The sequence below is a fragment of the Aspergillus nomiae genome (assembly GCF_001204775.2).
Source record: "Aspergillus nomiae NRRL 13137 chromosome Unknown contig00484, whole genome shotgun sequence".
Lineage (NCBI taxonomy): Eukaryota > Fungi > Ascomycota > Eurotiomycetes > Eurotiales > Aspergillaceae > Aspergillus > Aspergillus nomiae.
In genome coordinates, this window is record NW_015378539.1 from 1 (window position 1) to 23,485 (window position 23,485).

At 49.8% G+C, this 23,485-nt stretch overlaps 5 protein-coding genes across 5 annotated transcripts; 3 read left to right on the forward strand and 2 right to left on the reverse strand.

The window, feature by feature from the left end:
* Nucleotides 1-926: 926 nt before the first annotated feature.
* Nucleotides 927-6,442, forward strand: ANOM_011163 (kinesin family protein; the record flags this gene model as incomplete). The annotated part of the gene is made up of 6 exons (XM_015556419.1): nt 927-1,083; nt 1,208-1,531; nt 1,587-1,762; nt 1,833-4,970; nt 5,021-5,830; nt 5,882-6,442. 6 exons carry the CDS (start codon nt 927-929, stop codon nt 6,440-6,442), a joined length of 5,166 nt encoding a protein of 1,721 aa, XP_015402095.1.
* A 615-nt stretch (nt 6,443-7,057) lies between these two features.
* ANOM_011164 (GDP-Man:Man(1)GlcNAc(2)-PP-dolichol alpha-1,3-mannosyltransferase) lies at nt 7,058-8,686 on the forward strand (the record flags this gene model as incomplete). Its single annotated transcript, XM_015556420.1, has 2 exons — nt 7,058-8,003; nt 8,079-8,686. 2 exons carry the CDS (start codon nt 7,058-7,060, stop codon nt 8,684-8,686), a joined length of 1,554 nt encoding a protein of 517 aa, XP_015402098.1.
* Nucleotides 8,687-8,923: 237 nt separating this feature from the next.
* ANOM_011165 (uncharacterized protein) lies at nt 8,924-10,965 on the forward strand (the record flags this gene model as incomplete). The annotated part of the gene is made up of 4 exons (XM_015556421.1): nt 8,924-8,932; nt 9,148-9,712; nt 9,757-10,760; nt 10,855-10,965. The coding sequence occupies 4 exons, from the start codon at nt 8,924-8,926 to the stop codon at nt 10,963-10,965; spliced, it is 1,689 nt and encodes a 562-aa protein (XP_015402099.1).
* A 372-nt stretch (nt 10,966-11,337) lies between these two features.
* On the reverse strand, nt 11,338-13,521 carry ANOM_011166 (MFS transporter; the record flags this gene model as incomplete). The annotated part of the gene is made up of 3 exons (XM_015556422.1): nt 13,037-13,521; nt 12,050-12,971; nt 11,338-11,997 (listed from the first exon to the last, which is right to left on the reverse strand). The coding sequence occupies exons 1-3, from the start codon at nt 13,303-13,305 to the stop codon at nt 11,338-11,340; spliced, it is 1,851 nt and encodes a 616-aa protein (XP_015402096.1). The 5' UTR covers nt 13,306-13,521.
* A 990-nt stretch (nt 13,522-14,511) lies between these two features.
* Nucleotides 14,512-18,719, reverse strand: ANOM_011167 (inositol polyphosphate kinase KCS1; the record flags this gene model as incomplete). The annotated part of the gene is made up of 2 exons (XM_015556423.1): nt 14,512-16,471; nt 16,558-18,719. 2 exons carry the CDS (start codon nt 18,717-18,719, stop codon nt 14,512-14,514), a joined length of 4,122 nt encoding a protein of 1,373 aa, XP_015402097.1.
* Nucleotides 18,720-23,485: the final 4,766 nt, after the last annotated feature.

Sequence of the window (23,485 nt, forward strand, 5' to 3'; positions counted from 1 at the left end):
AAAAAAAAAAAAAGACAGAAAGAAAAGAAAAGAAAAAGGAAAAGGAAAAAAAAGAGTGCTCTTCAGGAAATGAGTTCCTGAATTAATTACGCACCGCCCCTCCTTTTACCCCCCCCTACTCTCACATATTGTTAGCCGTCGTCTACCGTCTACCGTCTAGTACTCCGTCCAGTCTCCTCCACTGTGAACAACTCCAGCCAACTGGATCAACCGCCCCAGTTTTGGTTCGCTTCAATTGTGGAAGGCCACCAATTAACTTTGACCGGCCTTTTCAGGAGTCGCAACGAACTAAGTTCTAAACTACCCATTCCAGTTTTAGTTTACCTTCTCTCTCTCCGTACAGTTTCGACCAGTCTAGGATTCAGGTACCCTACGACTAATGCTTACTACCGTAACTGCTGCCACGACTAACGACTAACGACCTGGTAAGTTCTACCCCAGACCCGTCATTGGCACTCTTTTTCCTTTTCTTCCATTTCTTCTTCTGTTGGTGTTGTCATTTTGTTGTCGTTGCTCTTTCCCTCCTTTGTTTCCGCTGCACTTCGAGGCGCTGGACTATTTGCCCGCTACCATTGGCTTTTTTTGTATTCGATTTGTGATTTTATCTGTTGCCCTCCTCTGTCTAATTTGCTGGATCTCCGACTAGGTGTCTTCGATCTTTTCGTATGCTTTGTCTGCCCTGAAAATAAGGGGACCACTCACGTCGCCGATTGCCGCAGGCCGCCATACCGTGCGACGACTTCTTGGAAAACACAATCCAAGAAAAAAAAACAAAAGCCTCAAACAACAAATACCCTTACAATTAATCACCGCTGATGACACCCTCCTTCTGCCATTCTTGACCAATAAAGCAATTTTCGCATCCCACGACGCCCGACCTTTTTGCCCAAAAGTGAACCCATTCGAAGTGTCCAGATAAAAGGGTCATGACGGCCTCGCCGCCAGGTTCGCCGTCAGGTGCGCCTCAGCGACTCAGTGGCATCATGCGTACCCCCAGGAGCACCAGTCGTTTGAGCATGAGTTCTAAACAAGGCGGAGGAAGCCGGGCCTCTGATGAGGATGGCAAGACGGCTGTCAAAGTTGGTATGTTCTCGTCCGGTTTGGGATTTCGAGTCCCGAGCGCTTTACTTGCGCGGAAATTTGTCGCGATCGCGGAAACTTGACTGCCTTATCGATCTTCTCCGGTAAAGCACTAACACCTTCGCAGCTGTCCGTGTCCGACCTCCATTGAAGCCCGACGACCCGAATTATGAATTAATTCCGCAACGTTTCCAACGTTCCATGGTCCACGTCACCACACCAACAAACTTAGCCGTGGATGTGCCGCAGGGTCGCAAATTGTTTGTGTTTGACCGGGTCTTTCCCGAAACGGTAGATCAGGCTGGTATCTGGGAATACCTCAACGACAGCGTCACTTCTTTCCTACAGGGATACAATGTCTCGATTTTGGCCTATGGCCAATCCGGTGCTGGTAAATCCTATACGATGGGAACATCGGGGCCCAATGAACAGACTTCGAGTCAAGGAATGGGTGAGTCTGCTTCAGTATAGCGCGGCTGGAGTATGCTATTGACTCACAGAATCAGGAATCATCCCACGCGCCGCCCAACATCTTTTCGAACAATTGGAAGGTCCCCCAAAGCACAATCGCAACGGCTCCACCGGTTTACGGACGCCCGCGCGATATTCGATTAGCTCAGCTTCAAGTTTCAGCAAAGCGAACACCGAAAAGGACTGGCAGATGAAAGCTACTTATGTTGAAGTACAGTTGTATACCTCAATGGCGAATCAAAACGAGGCTGACATGTGCAGATTTACAATGAGCACCTGAGAGATCTCCTTATCCCGGATTCACGCCCGCAAGTGAGCGTACCACGGTTACCATTCGCGAAGACACGAAGGGTCGCATCATTCCTACCGGTCTGCACCAGGTCAACATCAACTCGATCGATGACCTCCTAGGCGCGTTGAACTTTGGCTCGACCATTCGACAGACAGACTCGACTGCGATTAACGCGAAGTCTTCTCGATCGCACGCGGTGTTCAGTTTGAACCTGGTTCGGCGCAAATCCGCGAACGGAATCACCTCCACCAAGGACAAGCGGATGTCCATGCCCGCCGATTTACCCTCTGGTTCTGATGTCTCCGTTACCGTGGAGAGCAAGTTCCATTTTGTTGATCTTGCTGGAAGCGAACGGCTGAAGAATACCGGAGCGTCTGGAGAGCGCGCCAAAGAGGGTATTTCTATCAACGCTGGTCTGGCTGCCTTGGGCAAGGTCATCTCGCAGTTATCCTCTCGTCAAGCAGGCTCTCATGTCTCTTATCGTGATTCAAAACTTACACGGCTCCTGCAAGACTCTCTGGGCGGAAATGCGTACACCTACATGATTGCGTGTGTGACGCCAGCCGAGTTTCACCTCAGTGAAACGCTGAACACAGTCCAGTATGCGCAGAGAGCAAGGGCGATCCAAAGTAAACCTCGAATTCAGCAAGTGCATGATGAGAGCGACAAGCATGCCGTGATTGAAAGACTCAAAGCGGAAGTGGCATTTTTGCGACAGCAGCTCCGCAATGCTGAGGATAATGAAAGGCGCAGCGTCGATCCCCAAGACCGGTCAGAGCGTCAGAATGAGAGGGAGGCTGATCTCCAGAACCAGCTCCTCGATGTTCAGGAAAGCTACAATGCGCTCAGTCAACGACATGCTAAGTTGATCTCCGAGCTTGCTAGAGATTCGGAAACGGAAGAGAGCACTGATCCGAATGACGCCGCGTCATATATCGGCAAAAACTCCATTGAAAGGTTGAAACGGTCTCACTCTTTTGCGGAATCTGTTGAGCAAGTGGTGCTAGAATATGAGAAGACTATCCAGAGTCTCGAGTCATCCCTTTCCAATACGCGATCCTCCCTATCGGCAACTGAAAGCACGCTTCTTGAGCGTGAGACCAGATGCACGTACGTCGAAACCGTAAACACCCAACTTCAGGCTCGCATCCAGAAGCTTCTCGAACGAGAATCCGGCACAGAAACCTATCTCCATGAACTGGAGTCTAGGCTTGATGGGCAGTCCTCCGGTGAAGAGAAACAAGCAGCCATCATTTCAGAGCTTCGTAAAGAACTGACTCGCGCGCGCGAAAGTGAAGCTAACTGCGAAGATTACATAACGACGTTGGAAGAGCGCCTCGCGGAAGCCGACCAAGATATGGAACTTATGCAGCGAGAAGTGGATCGCCTGGAGCATGTCATCGAGCGTCAAAGGAGCCTGGGCAAGTTGGATAACCTCCTATATGATCTTGATCACAGCCAGCCGAACGGTAGTACAGCAAGGGACCACGAAGAACCGGAGATGCAGACGCCTGTCAAGCGTGCTTACCATCCTCAAAGGCGGGCAGCGTCCCTTGATGTGCTGACTGAAGCCGTTGAAACCGCTATACCGGAATCTGATGAGGACTCGGCTGAACCCGCCCCAGAGGTTGAGGGTGACACCCTCAACTCGGAGCCGGCTTCTGAGGCTAACGACGATCTCAAAGCGTTGGAGAATGCTACCGATCTCCCCCAGATCGACCGAAATGAACAAGTCCAAGATCGGACCCCTAGCCCGACTCAGTCCAGGGTCGTTGCGGATAAGCTCGAGACGGTTACCCAGGAGCTATTCGATTTGCGTACGCAGCACGAGTCTACAGTAAACGAGTACGAGTTGCTCGAAGCCAAGTATGAGCAAGCCATGAAGGACTTGGCCGACCTGCGGCAGGACGCTGCGGACGAAGCTCGGCATGCCTCACCCGATGCCCGCCAGCTCATTTCACCAGCCCCTACTTCGCGACCGGTGTCTTTTTTAGAGGATGTCAAGGCCCCCGACTCGAAGACTGGAATACAACAGTCCTCCTCGCGATCACTCTCATCGGAGTTATCCTTGGTCGGGGAGCCTGCTGCTTCGCACGAATCATCTAACGCCAAGTCCGGACCCGAAGCAGAAAACTTTGTAGATGCAGTGTCCGAAAACGACGAGGCCAAGGCACAGGAGGTCGAGCACATGCGCAGACTGCTCTCTGAGCATCAGGAAGGTGTCAGTATTATGACCCAAAAATATGCTGAGCTGCAAGCCGAACACGCTGAGACACTACATCTCATCGAAACACTCAAGTCCGAACTCCAGAAGCCAAGAGCTTCTCCTCCCACAACACCAGGCTATAAGCCTGTGATTCGGAGGAAGTCAAGCCAAACCCTGATTGGAAATGTCGACCGAGCGCATCGCTCCCTAGCTGCCTTGCGGAACATCGCAGTGGAAGAATTTGACAGTCGTCCTGATACGATGCAAAACTTCGAAGTACATTTGGACTCAGCTATGCATGAACTGCACAATCGCATGGAACGCATTCAAGCCTTGGAAGCTGAAAACCAAAGCGTGAAGAAGGAAATGGAGACGAAATCGACCATCATATCTGGGCTCACTCGTGAACGTTCCAGTTTGCAAGGTACCGGTTCGTCAGTAGATATGGGTCTTGTCTCCCAGTTGCGCGACCAAGTTGTCCAGCAGGAAAACATCATCAACGAGATGAAGGAAGCCCATGAGGCCAGAGAAAAGCTTCTGCTTGACGAAATTGAGGAGTTGAAGGCTCTTCTCAAGACTCAAGAGGAAGCTGCTAAAGCATATGATGCAGGTGCCGAGGAGCAGGACAAGAGGATCGGCCTTCTTGAGGGCGAATTGACCCAGTGGAAGACCAAGCACCAGAGCGCTGTTGAATCCCTGCAATCTTCAGAGCAGCAACTTAGCACCACGCTTGCAGAGCTCAACAGTGCTCTGGCCACTCTGGATTCAATGCGCGCCGAAAGAGCCGCTGCTGGTGAAGCATCGTCTGCCGAGAAGGAGGCGGCCGCAAAGGCTCTGGAGAACGAGAGATCCCAGCAGCAGGAGCTTGTTGAGGGACTGAAGCGCGATATCGAGCAGCATAAATCGACAGCTGCTGCTCATGTGGACACAATTTCTTTCCTAGAGAAGTCCCACGGCGCAGCCAGGAACAGCTGAGGGAGCTCCTCGCCTCAAAAGACGCCAGTGGAAATGAAATCGAAGCGCGCCAAAACCGTGTTTCTGAACTTGAGCAGGAAATCGAGTCCCACAGATCACATGCTGATTCATACAAAAAGGACTTAGACTCCTTGCAGGAATCACACAAAGCAGAGCTTGTCGAGTTGGAGGCACGGGCTAAGGCTGCGGCACAGGCTGAATATGAACTGCAGCTCACGGAGAAGGACACCGAGCATGACAACGCCCTGAAGGCTCTGAGGTCTGAGATCACGGAGTCGCGAGACGAACTGGTAAAGTTGCTCAAGATGGTTTCTAACCTTCTGAACTCGGACGTCACCGCAGACAACCTGGCAGACCAAATCCAGGAAATTCTGACACAGAAGCAGCATTTCTCTGATAAATATGCTGAGTTGATGGGCGCAAATGAAGATCTTCGCAAGCAACTGGAGCTCAAGGGCAATGACACCGACCGTGTTGACGAGCTGACTAAGAGCAACACGGAGAAAGAGGCAAAGGTGAACGAGCTTGCTGTCTTGGTTGCTACACTTGAAGACACCCTCAACCAGAGAGAGGAGCAGATCAAGAAGAAGGAAGCGCTTGTTGCGGAGATTTCGGCCGAGAAGGAGAAGAGTGTTCGCCTCGTGGAGGAGCTTGAAGAGCAGATCACCAGCAGTTTCGATCAGCACCACAACCGTCTTTCCATTATACAGCAGGAGCGTGATCAGGCCCTGGAGGATGCAAAGGCGAAGATTGTTACTTACGAGACGGATATCGAAACTTACAAAGTACGAATTGAACAGCTTGAGGTAGGTCATCCCATAATAACCAATGGAGTCCAACCACTAATGGACCTGCAGCTTCAAATCAAGAATAGCTCAGGCCAGGATTCTACCTCCCACGATCGCAGCAGCTCTATCACCTCTAACTTGCGGAAGAGCTCATCTGCGACATCCCTCCCATCCCCACCACCTGCTATTCCCCTTCCGCCTCTCCCTACCATTGCTTCCGCTACCAACGGAACCTCTGGTAGCATCTCTCCCCCAAGCTCTCGTCACGCTAGCAAAGAATTGGCCAATACCCAGGTCGTCGAGGACCAGGAGGCTCGTATTCGCACCATAGAGAAGCATCTCTACGCTGAGAAGCAGCTCACCGCTACTCTGGAAGAAGCTCTCGGAGACCTTGAAGCCCAAAGTAACAAGGTCAAGTCTGACTGTGAGGCTTGGAAGAAGAAGGCCTGGCAGCTGGAGGAGGAGCTGACCACTCTTCGCAAAGAACGCAACTCTCAGCGCCTGTCACTCCAAGCTGTGGAAGAGGAGAGAAATGCTCGCCGCGAAGCTGAAGCCGCTAGAGCCCAGCTTGAAGAGCGTATGAATGCGCTTAACAAGAAGAAAAAGAAGAGCACCCTCAACTGCTTTTAATTTTTGGACTTGCAGGATCGTTCTGCTTATCTCATAGATTTGTTGTTTTGTTTGTTCCTTAAGAGATGATGTTCATTCCCCTGTATTATGAATTCGACGCCGATTCCCCTTGTTCGATTCGCGATACCTTTTTCCCTTTCTCATGTGTGTATTCGCACTATTTTCTCTATTTACCCTCCATGCCCGTCTCTCCCTCTTTTTTGGATTACGAATCCTGCCTCATGATGTGTTTCTGTGTGGTTTATTGGCTTAGCCTGATGTTCGTACGTCTATGCATACCGGATGTTAGGCTGAACAAATGGCACTGAGCGAAGTGTATATAAAGACCGTCATATGACAGTTTTGGACAGTTCATTTTTATCTCATCGTAGCTTCTTAGGTTTGTCTGGACCATGGTTTTATATAACTGAATGTTAGGTGTGCTAGTACTGGTATTTATTGACGACCCTGTTTATAAGGTCTCTGGAAAATTATACGCAGTCATTGGAGTAGCATAAGACTACAGGTATGGAACAAGAAATCAGGTGAACAGGCAAACTCAGGCATGAACAGATCATTTGAGATCCTTATCAGATAAACAATAGATAACCTCCACATCGTCACATGACGTAGCCAATGGCCGCGTGTCGCATACTCGACCAGAGCTCCAGCTCGCAACAGCAATTACAGAAATGCCCACTCACCATTCCACCTCGTAAAAACCTCCAATTCCTCTCTGAGACCGCCATGTCGGGCCTCAAACGCTCCAACGTGATTATCATCCACCCAGATCTGGGCATCGGCGGTGCCGAGCGTCTTATTATCGACGTGGCGCTTGCGCTCCAAAACCGCGGCCACAAAGTAACGATCTATACCTCGCACTGCGACAAATCACACTGTTTCGAAGAAGCGCGCGATGGCACCCTCGACGTCAAAGTGCGGGGCAACACGGTATTCCCCGCGCATGTATTCCGACGGTTCCATGTCCTCATGGCGATCCTGAGACAGTTACATCTCACCATCTCCGTCTTGGGAGAGATAGCCCATACTTCCGATGCGAACGAGAAAAGCAAGGTTGGCGAGGAATCAAAAGATGATATCTTCATCGTCGACCAGGTCCCCGCCTGTGTCCCCTTTCTAAAGACGTTTGCGCGACAACGACAACGGATCCTCTTCTACTGTCATTTTCCGGACCAGTTGCTTGCGTTTCGCGGGGAGGGAGGGTCTCTCTTGAGTTTTGTCAAGACGCTTTACCGGTACCCGTTTGATTGGTTTGAGGGGTGGGCTATGAGTGCTTCTGATAAGGTTGTTGCGAATTCGAGGTTTACGAGGGGTGTTGTGAGCGAGGTTTTTGGGGGTGAGAAACTTGGGGATGTTAGTGTTGTTTATCCGTGTGTTGACACGGAACCGGCGGCCTCGAAGGACCCAGCGGTTGTGAAGGATGGGCAGGTGCTGTGGGGTGGGAAGAAGATTCTTTTGAGTATTAATCGGTTTGAGAGGAAGAAGGATATGGCGCTTGCTATCCGTGCGTATCATGGGTTGGGGCCGGAGAAGAGGAAAGGGACGAGGTTGGTTGTTGCTGGTATGTTGTTTTTACTCCCTGTTCTTGTCTTTCTTGACGTTGGGGTGTGGTGTTTGGCTGACGATGATGCTGTAGGTGGTTATGATAACCGGGTCCAGGAGAATGTGCAGTACCATCGGGAACTGGATGAGCTTGCGACTAGTCTGGGATTGCAGACTGCTACATCTAAGACGGTTATTTCGGCCCTGTCCGTTCCCGATTCCATTGATGTGCTGTTTTTGCTGTCCGTGCCCTCTGCATTCCGGGATATGCTCCTCGAGCACGCGAAATTGCTTCTTTATACGCCTATCAACGAGCACTTTGGCATTGTGCCTGTCGAGGCAATGCGCGCTGGAATTCCCGTCCTGGCGTCGAATACCGGCGGCCCGTTGGAAACGATCGTCGAGGGCGAAACAGGATGGCTCCGCGATGCCAAGAAGGACGCCGACTGGACAGCGGTCATGGATAAGGTGCTCTACGGAATGGACCAGAAGGAGTTCGACAGGATGTCCGTCGCGGCGAAAGAGAGGGTGGAGCGGGAATTCTCCCTATCGGCCATGGGCGATCGACTCGAGGAGGAGATCTCGGACATGCTCGCGCGCGAGAGACGTCCATTCGCCGGACTCCAGCAGATTGTCGTCCTTTTGGCCTTATCCGGAGTCGCGCTCTCCCTGCTTGCTGCTTTTGCCCTGAAGACGATTTGAGTGTTGTTGCTGATAATACCCCCCGCTTCCATTACTTTGTACAGTACAATAGACACCATCCAATACAATACCCTCAATCATTCAATGGATCGATCTACAAGTTATGAGTATAAGAGCCCACCGTTATCACCACGTGACCGCGCGCTCCGCACGCGACACGTGCATATCAATCCTTATCAGCAGACACAAGCTTCCCCCCAAAAACAACCTCCAAAACAAGCCCTCCAGATCAAAATAATGCCAGAGGTAATAAACCTCATCTCCTCAACACCTCCACCCCCACCCCCGTCCTACCAACCCCGTCGCCCCTCTATCCCCTCATCCCCAATCCCCCCACCAAGGTCATTCACCCTCCCGATCCTCTCCTCAGACTGGGACCTCCCCGAACCCACCTACAACAATGACGACAACAACAACGACTCCAACGCCCCAAAACGACTCCGTCTAAGCGAAGAGCCCAGTCCTCGCAACCCGCCCTCACCGAAACCAGCGCGCGCTCGCATATCCCGGCGTCGAGGAACCCGCTGTTCCTTTTCTCGGATGATATTCTGCCTTCGTCGGATGGGCCACGGGCTTGTGAGGGTGCGGAGGAGGATCCGATTGTCTTTACTTCGTCGGCTCCGGGGCCGGAGAGTGTGGCTCGGGTGAGGGAGGGGGGAGGACGCGAGGCGGATACGATTACGATTGATGATGACGATGATGATGATTATGATTTCGTTGGTGGGAATGGAGGTGTTAGGAGGGGAGATGCGCGCGATGAGATCGAGGGGTTTAGTGACGAGATCAGGATGCCTGATTTGCATGAGTTGCTTGGGTTGGATGCTACGGCGAATAAGCGGCCTGGGTTATCGAGTCGGACGGCGAGTTTGCTGGCGAGTCTTGATCGGTCGAAGTCGGGGTCTGGTGGAGGAGTGGCGTCGGGTCGGAGGGGGCGTGTTGATAAGGATGAGGAGGTGGATGAGGTGGAGGAAGTGGTTCCGTCTCGGAAGACTAAGGCACCGCGGAGGACGGCTACGAAGCCTACGAGTACAGATAAGGAAGCCAAGCGCGGGAACGGGAGGCGAATAAAGTGCAGCGTGAGCGGGAGAAACAGCTAGAGAAGGAGCGGAAGCAGAAGGCCAAGGAGGAGAAAGCGCGGGAGAAACAACTTGCGGCTGATCTTGCGGAGGTGAATAAGCTGAAGGTGGATAAGAAGGAATCAACGCCGGAGATGATCATCGATCTTGCACGGGAATTCGAGGGAACGAGCGTGGGCAATCAGGCGGTTGAGTTCATGAAACGGCTCAAGGTCGAGCAGACGTTTTTCGACAGCGAGATTCCGAATGTCGTCAAGTGGCGGCGGAAGGTCACGGCCAGATACAACGATAACCTAGGCTACTGGGAACCATGTCCGTTTCATATCCGCGGAGAGGAACACGTTCTTGTTCTCTTAACGGCGCCAGAATTCGTCGATATGGTGGTAGCCACCTCACCTAACACAAACGACCTCGATCACCACGTCCACCGACTCAAATCTGCCTACCCCACTAGTACACCAATCTACCTAATCGAGGGTCTCACAGCCTGGATGCGCAAGAGCCAAAACTCCCGAAATAGAGCCTACCAAGCCGAAGTCCGCCGCCAATACTCACAATCCCAACCCCAAGACCAACCCACTACCACCACCAATCCCCGCCGCAAGAAAACAACAGCCAACAAGCCCGAAACAACGCCCTCAGTCAACGATGACACAATCGAAGACGCGCTCCTATCCCTCCAAGTCACGCACTCCTGTCTCATCCACCACACCACCGCAGCGCCCGAATCAGCCGAATGGATCAAAAACTTCACAGAACACATCTCGACCGTCCCCTACCGCCGCGAAAGAATGGAAGGCAATGACTCCGCCTTCTGCATGGACGGAGGCCAGGTCAAACCCGGCGAAAACAAATCCGATACCTTCATCAAAATGCTCCAGGAAGTAACCCGTGTCACAGCATCCATGGCATACGGCATTACGACTCAATACCCAAGTGCTGTCGATCTAGTCCGCGGAATGCGAAGACATGGCCCGGCCATGTTGGAGGATGTAAAGGTATGTATAGGCTATCAACTTCCCTGCACTTGACTTGCAATATATCTAAATAAATACAACATGTCTGTGGAAATAAACTAACACGTCCCTATAGAAATCTGCAGACAGAAACGGCACACTAACAGATTCTCGTATCGGACCTGCAGCAAGTAAACGGCTTTACAGGGTCTTTATGGGTCTTGATCCGTCTGCGACTGATATCTGAGTATGGTTTGTATGGTAGATGTGATTATCTTGGTGATGATACCTTGTATATGGTATCTTGGTATCTTTTATTGGTTATTCATTTTCTTTATTCGGAGATATTGGAGTATATGGTGTCTAAGACGGGGTTGGGGCTTCTTGCTTGTCTGTTAGGTGGGATGTTTCTTTTCGTACGCTCATACGGTATCATGTATATGTTGCATAATTGTGATATGAAATGGACCAATCATAATGAATTCAAGAGTAGATACCATAACCTATGTTGCCAATTTCGCCTTGCCTGCCTATGACCGATGCAGAATAAATCATCCAATGTACGCCTCTATCCGGTATTGCATCCTGATGGAACTATATAAGAGTGAATGTAAGCAATTCAAACGGAAACGCCCCTGCGTTTCCAAGATCTCCAAGCGACACACCACGCGGCAACGGCCACCCATACGCTCAGCGTACATCCCAAGGCCCAGTATCCAAAGCATTTCCAGCCATGACACTGGCCATCTGTCGAGTCATTGCCTCCATCCGTGGCGTCTTGGTAAAAGCGGGAATAGACGAGGCCCCACAGGGCAGCGCCTGCTGCCGGAAACATGGCAACGATACCCCAGTTCGTGCCGAAGTTCTCAACGCCCCAGACTACGGAGATGATGATGGGGACGAGGGAGAATGCGCTCCCGTAACCGAAGCCGATAAGGCCTGTGGTTACGTGGGTCAATTCCGGGTGCTGGACTGGTAAGGGGGATGCGAGGATAAGATAACCAAGCGAGAGGAGAAGAGCGGATGGTAGGAGGAATGTTAGTCGAGATAAAGTAATTCGCTTTGAACCGGACGGTGAGCTGGGGCGCAGAGCTTCTCCGTTAGTTGGGAACAGATGGGTTGCTGGGGGTGCGAAGAAATCCGACAAGGATCCTGTGAGGAGTCGGGCAATTGTTGAAGTAAGCGCAATAGTTGTCACATGTGTAGATGGTTTGCCGGCAGGGGAAGGAACATTGGAAGAGCTTGACTCTGGGGTCAGTGCTCCAACCACAGTGCCCAGCTAGAAAGGTCAGCAAATCGATGTACAATGGCGATGCGTGAGTGCCACTTACATTGTTGATGTATGCTTCACCTGGTCCTGTAACCAAGAAGAAGCCCAAGGCAAGCCACCACATCGTATGATCCTTGAGAAACACTTTCGTTTCCCAGTTCAATAGCCAGTTTTTCTTCCTGCGTTCCTCCTCCTCTCGTTCTTTCTCGAGCCTTGCTGCTTCCCTCTCTTCCTCACTTTGGGTCAGTGATAGCGTTCGTTCTTCGTCGTCACCATTATCGGACGGTGAGAACGTCCCGTAGGCAGCTCTAACCTCGCTTCTCGACCGGAAGAATTCGCTCTCTTCCAACAGGCCACTCCTCTCAAGTTCTTCAACTGCTTCATCGATGTATCTCTCCTCATCCTCATCCACAATCCGTAATCCAAAAGTCCCAATGACGCCAATACCAAAAAGCAATGCGGAGAGGAAAATGAAGTATCGGAAGACGTCTACATCGCCACGGCTGCCATCTTCTAACCGTTCATACAAGAAGTACGTACCCACTTGACTCTGCCACATGCCACTAAGGCCAAAAGCAGCTATGGGGATGGCAAGCATAATGCCCTTGTGTTTGCCCCTGCCAAAGTTTTTGGCGCAGGTCGTGACGGCGGCCAAGTACATACAGCTCGTGGCAGTCCCGACGCACACGAAAGCGACTACCATCACCCAGAAGGGGTACCCATTTCCACCTGCATCTGGAGGTGGGCCGTTCTTATACACGATTGCAGCTAAAAGGTAACCTATTCCAAAAACCGTGCCGGAAAACAAAGCCAGCGGCGACGGGGTATACCGGTCACAGAGGTATCCGAAGATTGAGACTGGAAGATACATCGACACACCAGCAGCAATCGATACAGCATTTACTCGGAGCTGAGTGTAATGAAGACGGGTAAGAAACAAGGGGCCGTAAAGGGAGAACGCAGTGATGCTACCGGCTCCTAGGCTGCATCATCTTGTCAGCAAGACCGGTTGGCGCAGAATGTAACGAGATCTTCATATTGGGCTCACCAGGTTACTACCCCCAAGGCAAAGCTACATATCCGTACCACTTCCTTAGCCAGCCTGCGGCGATCCCTTTCCACTATTTCTTCAACAACATCGTTCAAGAGACCGTCTTCACTGTCACTATAACGGCGTGTAGAGATCCTAGATTCCGGTCGTGAGTGTATATCTCTACCCTGTGTATCTCCACCAGAGTCATAGGTAGCCAGGATTGGACGGTTTGTGTCAAAGTCTCGTTTATCAATAGATGAGTCGCGGCCATTAAACGGCGACATTTTGTCGTCGGTCTGGCTAGTGGAGAGGAAGTGTAAAAAGGCGGTTTTCGTACAACAAAGACTTTAAAGAACTATATATAGGCCGATCCGAGCTGGATAAGCTAGGGTCCCGTATACTGTTCCTGTGAGCAACTGAGCAGTGAGAGGGGATCATTTAACTGAGCTCCGAGGCGAGGCTCCGCTACGTCACCGGGAGGTTTTAAGGAAAGGGCATGTTTATGGGAACAGATTTCGAAAAGAGTTATACAGAATAAACTCGAGGTAGACCTACCCACTCACACACACTAGAAACAAGATAGACAGGCGGACCTATGGAAATGAGGTAAGGGGATGAGGAGAAAGAGTCATGCATCTGCTGGCGATTACACCGCTTATCGCCGACTACACGTGACGTGTGCTTATCAGTCATTCAATATCCCCCCTTTTAGGCAACTCCCTCGGCTCAGTGACCCGCATACTGTACCAGAGTCTACTTGGGCGAAACCATAAAATTAAACATGTATGATTATGATGTTCTTGTCTAAAGCCTCCCACCATTTATGTACATTAGCATACTTCTGGAACGTCACCCTCATAGCTCAACATGGAAAAAGGTCCAGGGAATCGGACAAGTTCCCGGGAGGTATAATCAACAAGACATGTCCGAAATAGAAACAAAACTTAGACAGAAAAGAAAAAAAAAAAATTAAACAAGGACAAATTCATACACGCCATCAGAATCGAATCGCTCTCGCACGAAAGACCTTCTATGATGCTCCAGGCATTTATAGACAAGGGCTCTGAGGTGAGCATTATGCCATGATCAATCGTCAGTATCGTATTATCGGTTGTCGAAAGACTCCTCCACCGCATCCCTGGGGTGAGTCGTTAAAATGTCGTCGACATCATTCGACGTTGGCAGGGAAGAAAAGAACAGAAGCAGATGGAACGATAACGCCTGGTCCATTGCATGCAATTTTGACGCCGTATCCCGTTGTTCTCAAATGATTCTTTGATCGACTGACTTGAAAGAGAATGCAAAGCCGCTAACTCCAAACTCGGTAAGGTGAAACAGACTGAAGAAAACGGTGAAGGGACCAAAACGAAGACAAAAGAGAGAAAAAATGAAAAAAGAAAAAAGAAAAAAGAATCCCAGAAATCAAGTAGGGGATATGGAACAACAGAAAAACGTGGGGGACGTAGAAACAGTAGGATGCGAGACCAACACTAATAACTGACTTCGCCCGGATCGCTTTCCACCACCCCTTCATCCCAATAGCGATCGGACAAGTCTTCTTTGCCAGACACCTGGGATCTTAGAGCAATGGTCTCGCCCTCTCCTCGTTCAATATATTCATCCTGGGTGAGCTCCTTCAAGATGCGCTGGAAATACATTCTGAGGGTCCGGAGGCCACGCAGATAACCGCGGTCGATATCATCCGGATGATGTGGGGGGCAAGGGGCATCCGGAGAAAGTTCATCTTCGCCAGTGACACAGTTTGCAAAGTCGACGATCTTCAGCTGAACATCCATGTTATTATGTCCCTCATCAGAGGTACCCCGTTGCAATGGAATTCGCTTGCTGGCACCACTCTTGTCATCCTGTGGAACCTTCTCAGGGGAAGACTGCTCGCCATCATAAAGGATCAAAAGACTGCTAGCGTAAAGCCGATACCTTTTCAGCTTTCGGATCATATTCTCTAGTTTGGACAGTTTTTCAAGGATGACAGGGATCTTCTTCGCCACGGTGGTATAGCTGACACCATCGTAGAGGAATCGGGTGAGGGCATCCTGGAATTCACGCCCTGACTTTAGATCCCGACCGAAGTACTTGTCTTCAAACGTATATTCCTGTTTCTTCACATTCCAAGATTGCATGCCGCAGAGTCGGACACCTAGCTGCTGAGAGGTTGTGGACTGGCACTTCCGTCTTTGAGATTTCTTTTTCTTCTCATTAGCTTCGATTCCGTACTGGCGTGTTCCCATTTTGAGATCGAGGACGCAAGGCTTGTTCATGCCAGCAGTGAGATCTTCTAATAGCAAGAAAAACTGCACACGTTCATCCTTTCGTGTCTGTGCCTCTTTGGGGTTGGTAGGAAGGAGGAAGCGATTGTCCTCTTTTGGTTGAATGAAAATTTGATCCTTCGGTGGCATATCGGCAGCAGAGCCATCCTCAGCTTGTACTGCATCGGCTGTACCGGCCTCCAAGGCTTCAATATTGGGTGACTTCATACTCTGAGCAGCCGTCGGCACCATTTGAGCATCCGCTTCCATGGAGAATATCTCGTCCTCTCCATCACCGCCATACCCATCATCTTCGAAGAACATGAGTTCGCCTTCTTTCTTACCCGGGCTCATGCTCCGTCGTCTTTGCAAACCACTTCCTGAATGACGGCGCCTTACCCGGCGAGACCGCGAGACAGAGTTAGAGCGTGGCTGGGACTCTTCTGTTCGAATTTGTTGGAGACGGTTATGGTTCGAGTCTAACGCGGTAGACGCTGACGATGATAAGCCGGGGCCATCACCTGTTTGTTTCATAATATCTATAGCAGCAGACCGTGGTGGCTCATTGGGGACGGATGCATTGCGACGGCTACTAGCAGTGTGATCCTCCGACAAGTTGGCCCTCCTGCGCGTAACACTGTCCGAGGACATTCTTGGTAATGTGATGTGGCCTCGAGCATGACGCCGGTGGTGGTGAATGGCTGGAGGACTGAAGACCTCTCGGAGAACCTGTTCCTGCAGCTTGCGGTTGACCGTCGTGGCACCCCAGCTAATCTTGGGCTTTTGGGGAGGAGTGCCTGTGCCGTCCAGAGATCCATTCTTCAACCTTTGTTCGCCAGTGATCGCTGTAGCACCATGAGCACATCTCTCTCGACTCATTGTTGTACCGTCCGCAGTTCTTGGCCGTTGTGGGCGAGAAAACAAGTCAGCCGGGATAATGTGCCGGTTATTTTCAAGGATCACCTTAGGAATGATTCCAGTGACTTGTTTCTGACTAAATATCCGTGGCTGATCCACGGTTTCAGTCAGACGAGAACCGTCGGCAGTTAGTGAATTGGTCCGTTGGGCACCGTTTGTCTCACCCGTGGCAGGTTCTGCATTTGCAATCTCCGTATTACCCTCTGACGTTAACTTGGAACGCTTGGGGTTTTTAGAGAAAGTAACATTCAGCACACCGATGTACCTGAAGAAAACCACGAATTAGCCAGGTGCCGCAAAGAGATTACACATTAACAGGGGTAAAACAAGATAAGCACTATATCAATATACCTTGGAAGGAACATGAGCATCTCCGGGTGTCTGCGTTCAATGCGCTCATAGAATTCATTCTCCCGGTTGTTGAGCTGTTTACACACAGCGCGCCTCGAGAAACGGAAGACGGTCGTATGGCCACCAACCTGGTGCCGGTAAGGTTTCAATTCTACCGCACCCAAAGGGGCCTCTGCGCCGTGCTTGCGTCCACGGCGCGGAATACGTTGACGTTGTGTTGGTGTCGCAGTCGGAGTCATTTCAGCCTCATCGGTCACACTCGACTCTTCGTCGCGAGTAGACATGCCACTTTCATCCGCCGAACCAAACTCCGATTCGCACGTTGAATACTCACTGCTGCGATCGGTTGTGGCGCTCGGGGGCATTTCAATCAACTCTTCTAATTGTGGAGCTTGTCTGTCTTGCAGATCACCGTGCAGAATTCTACTATCATTTTTAGATCGAAGAGATATATCCACATGATTGATTTCTTGCTCATCAGAGACGCTATGTCTCTTGGGCACTAGAACGTGTCTACTCTTCGTGGGCGATAGGTCGAATGGTTCCGCACCATGTTGACCATCCGGATAAGACTGGACCTGATCAACCTCTTCAGAAACAGTGACGCGCTCATGGGGGTAATACACAGCGGACGAAATTTGTTCATCGTCTTCATCTTCATATTGTGCAGAGCCACGGCGCCGTTCTCGATCTGTATCGGACGAAGGTGAGAGACCGGGGACCTCCTTCGAGAAGTAGTCCCTGCCGCCTTCGGTAAATTGCGTGGGGATGCTTTTGGAAAACGAAGTACCGCGAGCACCGCCTGGAGTTAGATGGAAATTGCGGATCTCCTCGAGTAAGCTGCGAGGCAAAGTTTTATAAGGCTTCCTAACATCATCGCTCACCGTGCGCTCCGACGTTTCGACCTCTGGGATCGGGGTGATCACTGGAGCATCGGCCATTGACAGATGAGATAAACTTTTCGAGCTTCGAAGATTAGAATCATCCATGGACACCAGCAGTTGAGGCTGTGAGTCAGAGAATTCCGGAAGGCGGCGAGGTTCAGAGTGGATAGCAGGTTGATGCTTGTCCAATGGTTCTAGGGAGTCATCGTGCCGTCTTCCACGTTCCTCCCTTCTTTTGCGATCCGGTGAAGTAGTATTCTCCTTGAATAGACCTAGATAATGGCTTGACTTACGGCTGCGCACATGAGACGTCGGCTCCGCGTTAGCCAGGTTTGCCTCGATCGAGTGGTCTACTCTGCCACGACGACCACGGCTCGAGCTGCGACCAATTCCAAGTTCAGGCGCAGCCTGCCGCGAGGGCTGATCGAGCTTTGGAAATGACGTTGTCTCGTGCTGGGTCTCTGCAGGCAGATGGTCTAAGGGGACCACTGAGTGGCGTTGCAGAAGAGACACATCATTGAGGGAGGAAGAGATCAAACTGCGGTTGACGAGCGACTCCTCTGGAGACTCGACAACGGTACCATTCGAGGCCGTCTTGCGCAGAGGTTGGAAACTTTCCCAGCCCGAGATGTGCGAGCTTCGTTGAGCCGTCTCGTGCTGCCTATCCAGGTCTACATCAGGACCAACGGAAAACAGTGGGGAACGACGAGTCGGTATAGCAGACGGTAATAGTGACGGAGGGAAGGAAGGATTTCTGTGGACGTCAACTTCCATGTGGGAGAGGTTGGCGATAGTGTGACGGGGGAGGACCTTGGAAGAGGGAATTGGAGAAGGAGAAGCGGATGCATTTTCGCTGGCAAGATTCAAGCTCGTGGACAGTTCATTGTCTGTGTCTCCTTCGGGCGGAAGCTGCGGCGAATTACTGAGTTCGTTATCAGAAGGGAGGTAGTGGGTAGCAAAGATGCTATCTCTCTCCGACAACTGGGGGCTGTGAAATAGGTCAGGACGAGCAGGCTTTTCGTGGGGGACGGTCGTGGCCCTTTTTAGAGCGAACCCGGCCGATGGTTTGGCCCATTGATGAGCGGTGGGGGATTCAGCACGGGAAGGAGAAGGAGCATCTTGGATGCCCTGGTGGAGGAGCTGATCCCGGGCGTGGTGGCGCGGCTGCTTGTGATGACGGCGTTCAGGCCCGTCAGAGCAATCATTTTGGGCAGACGCAACAGGTGTCACCAGGGGTCCAGACCAGGTATTTTCTGATACAGACGGAGGGCTTGACATGGGGAGGACATTGGTCGGGCGTGCACGACGACAGGAAGATCGAAGGTTGAGGCCAGAGCGGGCTGACTATGGTTGGTGCGTTTTTTTCACCTCAGGCGCAACGACGAAAAGATCAGGTAGAGGGGGTGAGGATCTGGCGTCAACGAGTTAGACAATAGAGTCACTATTGGAAAGACAGAGCAAATCAGCAGCATTTAGCCACGTTCCGAGAGAAAGGCACCTTACAGGCTGGAAATTAAGCGCAGCCACCGGAGATGATAGGCATCGGAATGGGGAGGGGGCAATGCAAGTGTTATCGGATCGGGGAGGTTTCAAGTAGTAAGGTATGTTTTGGAGATAATGATGGAATTGAGTATAAATTAATCAGGATTGGGTTTTGGGGGTGGAGAGGAGGGGTGGGAAGGTAAGGTAAAACGAGTAGCACTACGGAGTACAAGTCGTTCTAAGAGGGTAAGTAAAGCACGTCGCCCGAGGAGGTAACGTAGTAGGGAAGAGGTAAAGCACTAGAAGGAACAGTTACCGGGGAAGTGTTCTTAGTGGTAAAGAGAGTTAAGTTGCAAGGGTAAAGTCACTAAAGAAGAAAAGCAGTTGGTCGAGAAATGACGCGGATCTTCGTCACCGCCTTAGTGGGTCCCAGGGATAAAAAGCAAATGAAAAAGCAAAAAGAGAAGGGAAATAATAAAAAAAAAGAAAAACAAGTTTATTGAAGAAAAGGGAATAGCAGCGTTCTTAAAAGATACAAGAAAAAGAGAGTTTACAGCGATGTCAAGATAACAACAGGGGGGAATGCAGAACAATGACCACGGGTTTGGGTTTTGGACTGGATTCTATCGGTCTTTCTACTGCATACGAATGCGAAGACAAAGGATTGAAAAGTAAGTGAAAATTAGGAGAAAATAAGAAATTGAACTATAGGGGATCTGGAAAGGACAACAGAAGAATATGAAACTGGAGACAAAAAAGAAAAATGATCATGAAGTCACCGAAGGGGACATCTCTTGTTCCCACCTGCGCTGGGGATTGAGGAAATGAAAGAACCAATCACTGGTCATGGCAGTAGTAAGAAGAATGGGGACATTCCCCCAAAACAGAAGGGGTGGTCATCTGTTCCATACTGTTCCGGGTAATCTGATTCCCATCCAGTCCCAGGCAGTAAGGATACCCAAGCTATTGGAAACTTCTGTGGATACGCCACTTCTCTGGGGTATTACTGTACTAGTACGGGCTATCATCCAGGCCCGATAGTACTCCTAGTCTAGTCTAGCTACTTCAGATAGTTTTGCTAATACTAGTAGCTTCAACGGCCCTCGTTAGAATATCACGGTTCAGATACCACAATGTTCGGCAATCATCATTATGTGTTCAGTTTTCTTCAAGGCTTTGGAATGAAACATCTTATTTGCGTACATGATTTGGGTACATCCCTTTGCATATGATATAGGGAAAATCAAATCTTGACGACGAACCAAACGTCGTTCCAGAGGATCGGAGATCTCGGAATGCAGACCCCGTCAAATCAACAATAATTCTAAGGATGACTCGTATAACTTCAAGGGGGTTCCATTGAATTTTGCTCTTGGGCAAATAATTAAGACCCTCAAAGTTCCACGCAGCTTCCATTGGACACCTTGCGTGCTAGGGTCAGTATAGGTAGCAATTAAGTCTTAGTACTCAAACTTGCGGTCACCCACGAGACTCATGAAATTACTTCACTCGTCATTCAACGAACCGCCCCTTAGAATCTAAATATTCCGATTACTATCCATAACGTAACGGTGATAATGGGTGATATTCCATCTCCATTCCTTCCATGCCGCTTCATCTCCACATCCCACATGATCGGATTAGCCCCAACCTGCCAATCATCGAGCAACGTGATCGACTTGCTTGGCCATGGTACCTTCCGGCATACGGATGATAAGGCATCAACATTTCTTGAAACCCTTGGGTTCACCGTCTTATCTATATACCATGGAACTAGACATACCATCCTGGTCGATTCCTTCCTCCTTGCAGCCGGAGTCTCCCCCGTTTCTCCCGCTTTTCCTTTCAAGCAGACCACTTGGTTGAGTTCCCAACATAACTCTATGCCAAGTTCTTATACCTTAGGGGGTACCTTCAAGGCTTCCGGCGAGTAGCACCACATCTAGAAATTGACCAATGCGATGCCGTTTACCCGCGCCTCGGTAGGACATGGCTGACTCCGTGGATGATCATCCGTGATGTGCAAGAAAGGGGAACCCTACCATATTTGTCAGAGCCCAACGCCCAGACGGCTTCCTCAGTGACACGGCTTTCTTGGTCTTTAACGGACCGTTTTCCGAGAGTAAAACTCAAAGTCTTGGTTCTCCAGTCATTGAGCTTTCCATTACCAAATCCAAAAGTAAAGGAATTCCACCAGCTGAGCGAAGCCCTTCCACGTGATCCCATCAGTCACTTACTGTGGATTCGAGTCATTCTTCGGGATATCAACGCTTTTGGAAGTAGTTCCCTGTGTCCAGCTTTGCTGGTGAATTATCCAACAACTGGAATGTTAGTCTATCAAGAGACCAGCGGAACCAGAACAAGCCGTGGGAGGAATCTCGAAATATGTGTCAAAAAACATAAAACCAACCGAGGTCTACAGACTCCAACCATGGTTATTAAAAGATCGATCACCTGACACCGTATCCTGCTGGCTGAATATTAGGATTTCATCATTCAGAGTGGATCTATCGATTTGTATTATATATTATCGCATTGGCCACACAGTAGTTAGTTCTATCGGGCAGTGGTATAGAACACCAGTATGACGGATACTTCCCCTTGTATCAGCTAACTTACCTCGAAATTGGACTTGTCGGCATTATTGCCCATAGGTCTAATGTTCTAGCTAATCATTGACCTGGCTTTATACCAAACACAATACCCGTTCCTGTTCTCAACAGGTGCTCTCAATACCTAGTAGGATCAGAATAGTATCCTCGCTCATTACAGCACATTGAATGGCCATATCTTTCATCGCTCCGCAAGAAAAAAAAGTGCTTTCAAGGAGCTATAGATCAGTCAACACTGGGTAGGAATAGACTAAGTATGTCTTGGTACGCGAATCAGAAATACAGCAGCGATACTTTCTCCGTAGCGTATAGACAAATGGATATATAGTTACGACTTCAGTTCATTTTCAAAACTGGGCAACTGTGACGTTTATGCGATAAGTTCCTCGCCAATTCCACAGGAGCCCGCTGACAGTAATGAACAGTCACATTGCATATACTGAGTAAGACAATTCATTGACCTCAACTCAGTCCTCACATCGGCTAATTAACTCTGTTGACCATCACTAACTGTTAAGTTAAACGCAACCATGCTTTGAGGGAGGTGGCGCATTTTGTTAATTTTCGTTCTGCGCCATGGATTGCTGAGCCTCCGCCATTGACGAGCTTTCGTTTGTCTACTCCTTATATACCTCAGGTAATCGTCCTACCATATTCGACAAAGCAGATATATTTCATATCGATCCTAAGATATCAAAAATGGTTTCTAGTTCTTGTTTCTCTGACTCATTGATCTACAGAGTTCAGATCGACTCGCCAACTATTCTCCATGATCGGCCGAGTCATGCGCTTGATATAGGTAACAAGCTCTGCTCCATCTCAAATATACACCGAAAAAGTCACCTCTGGAAGCTGTTCTCCACCTCGGCCAGGGTTTGAATAACAGCCACCATATTGAACTTCCAATGATAATCAACCCGAGCTTCATAGCGATCCAAGCGATTTCAGCGCATTACACAAACCTATTAAGCCCTATTGGCTCTAAATGCACTTCTCTTTGGACCGTGGCTAACCCAGGGACTGTCCTAACGCAGACAGGTTATACGAGTTAGGATCAAATATATTTAAATTCCATACTTGTTTGCCGTGAGACTCAGTGTCGGGATATGTACAACTGGACAATTTAATGGCTACTTCAGACCTCGCATTGCATCTTATAATATGTTGCTAGCGAGGCAGGGAGTTTTTCATCTAAAGCTCAGTCCAGTAAACTCCTAAAGCCGTCGGTAGAGTGCATGGCCAAGTCAACTGTTGCTATACTGTTTTCATGGTTACAGAGCTACAATTTGACGGTGATGCAATAGCACCTTCATACAATATATAATGACTAGAGTAGTCTATTCAGTCCTTACGAAGTGATGTCATCCAAGCAGTTGACAAGTTCCGACACACTTGACATGACGGCGAAAGGGAAAGTAACAAGTAACGTCCACACATCATGGCTTGTACAGCCTATGGAGTAAGTATGGATAGTATTTTGTTACATAGGTACTAGTTATAGCGCAACTTATCCATACTTGACTGGAAGATAAGGTCTGCGATGAACCGGCCAGCATGCCGATCCATGCCATCTCAGAGGCTGTTCTGCTCTGCTGCTTTGTTGTTCCTGGTCCGGTAGCCACATCTATATTTCTAAGATAGACTAGCTATGCAGATTATCAGTGCTTGATTTCACTATTATATGATCAGAACGGTATTCATATGCTAAGCAAGTAGATTACATCTTGGTTATAATGCGGAATTTAAACAAGAGGAACCCGAGACGTAGATGGTGGATGTAGTGAATTGATGCTAACTGGGCTTCTTCGGAGGTACGAATGCATACAGAACTCAGGTATCGATACTTTTAGAGACCAAGGAACAGGCGACCTGGTCTCTTCGGAGATAACGTGGATAAAGGATTAGGCGCAGCTGTTGAAGCCATTTGAATCAACCTCAGCGCTCTTTTTT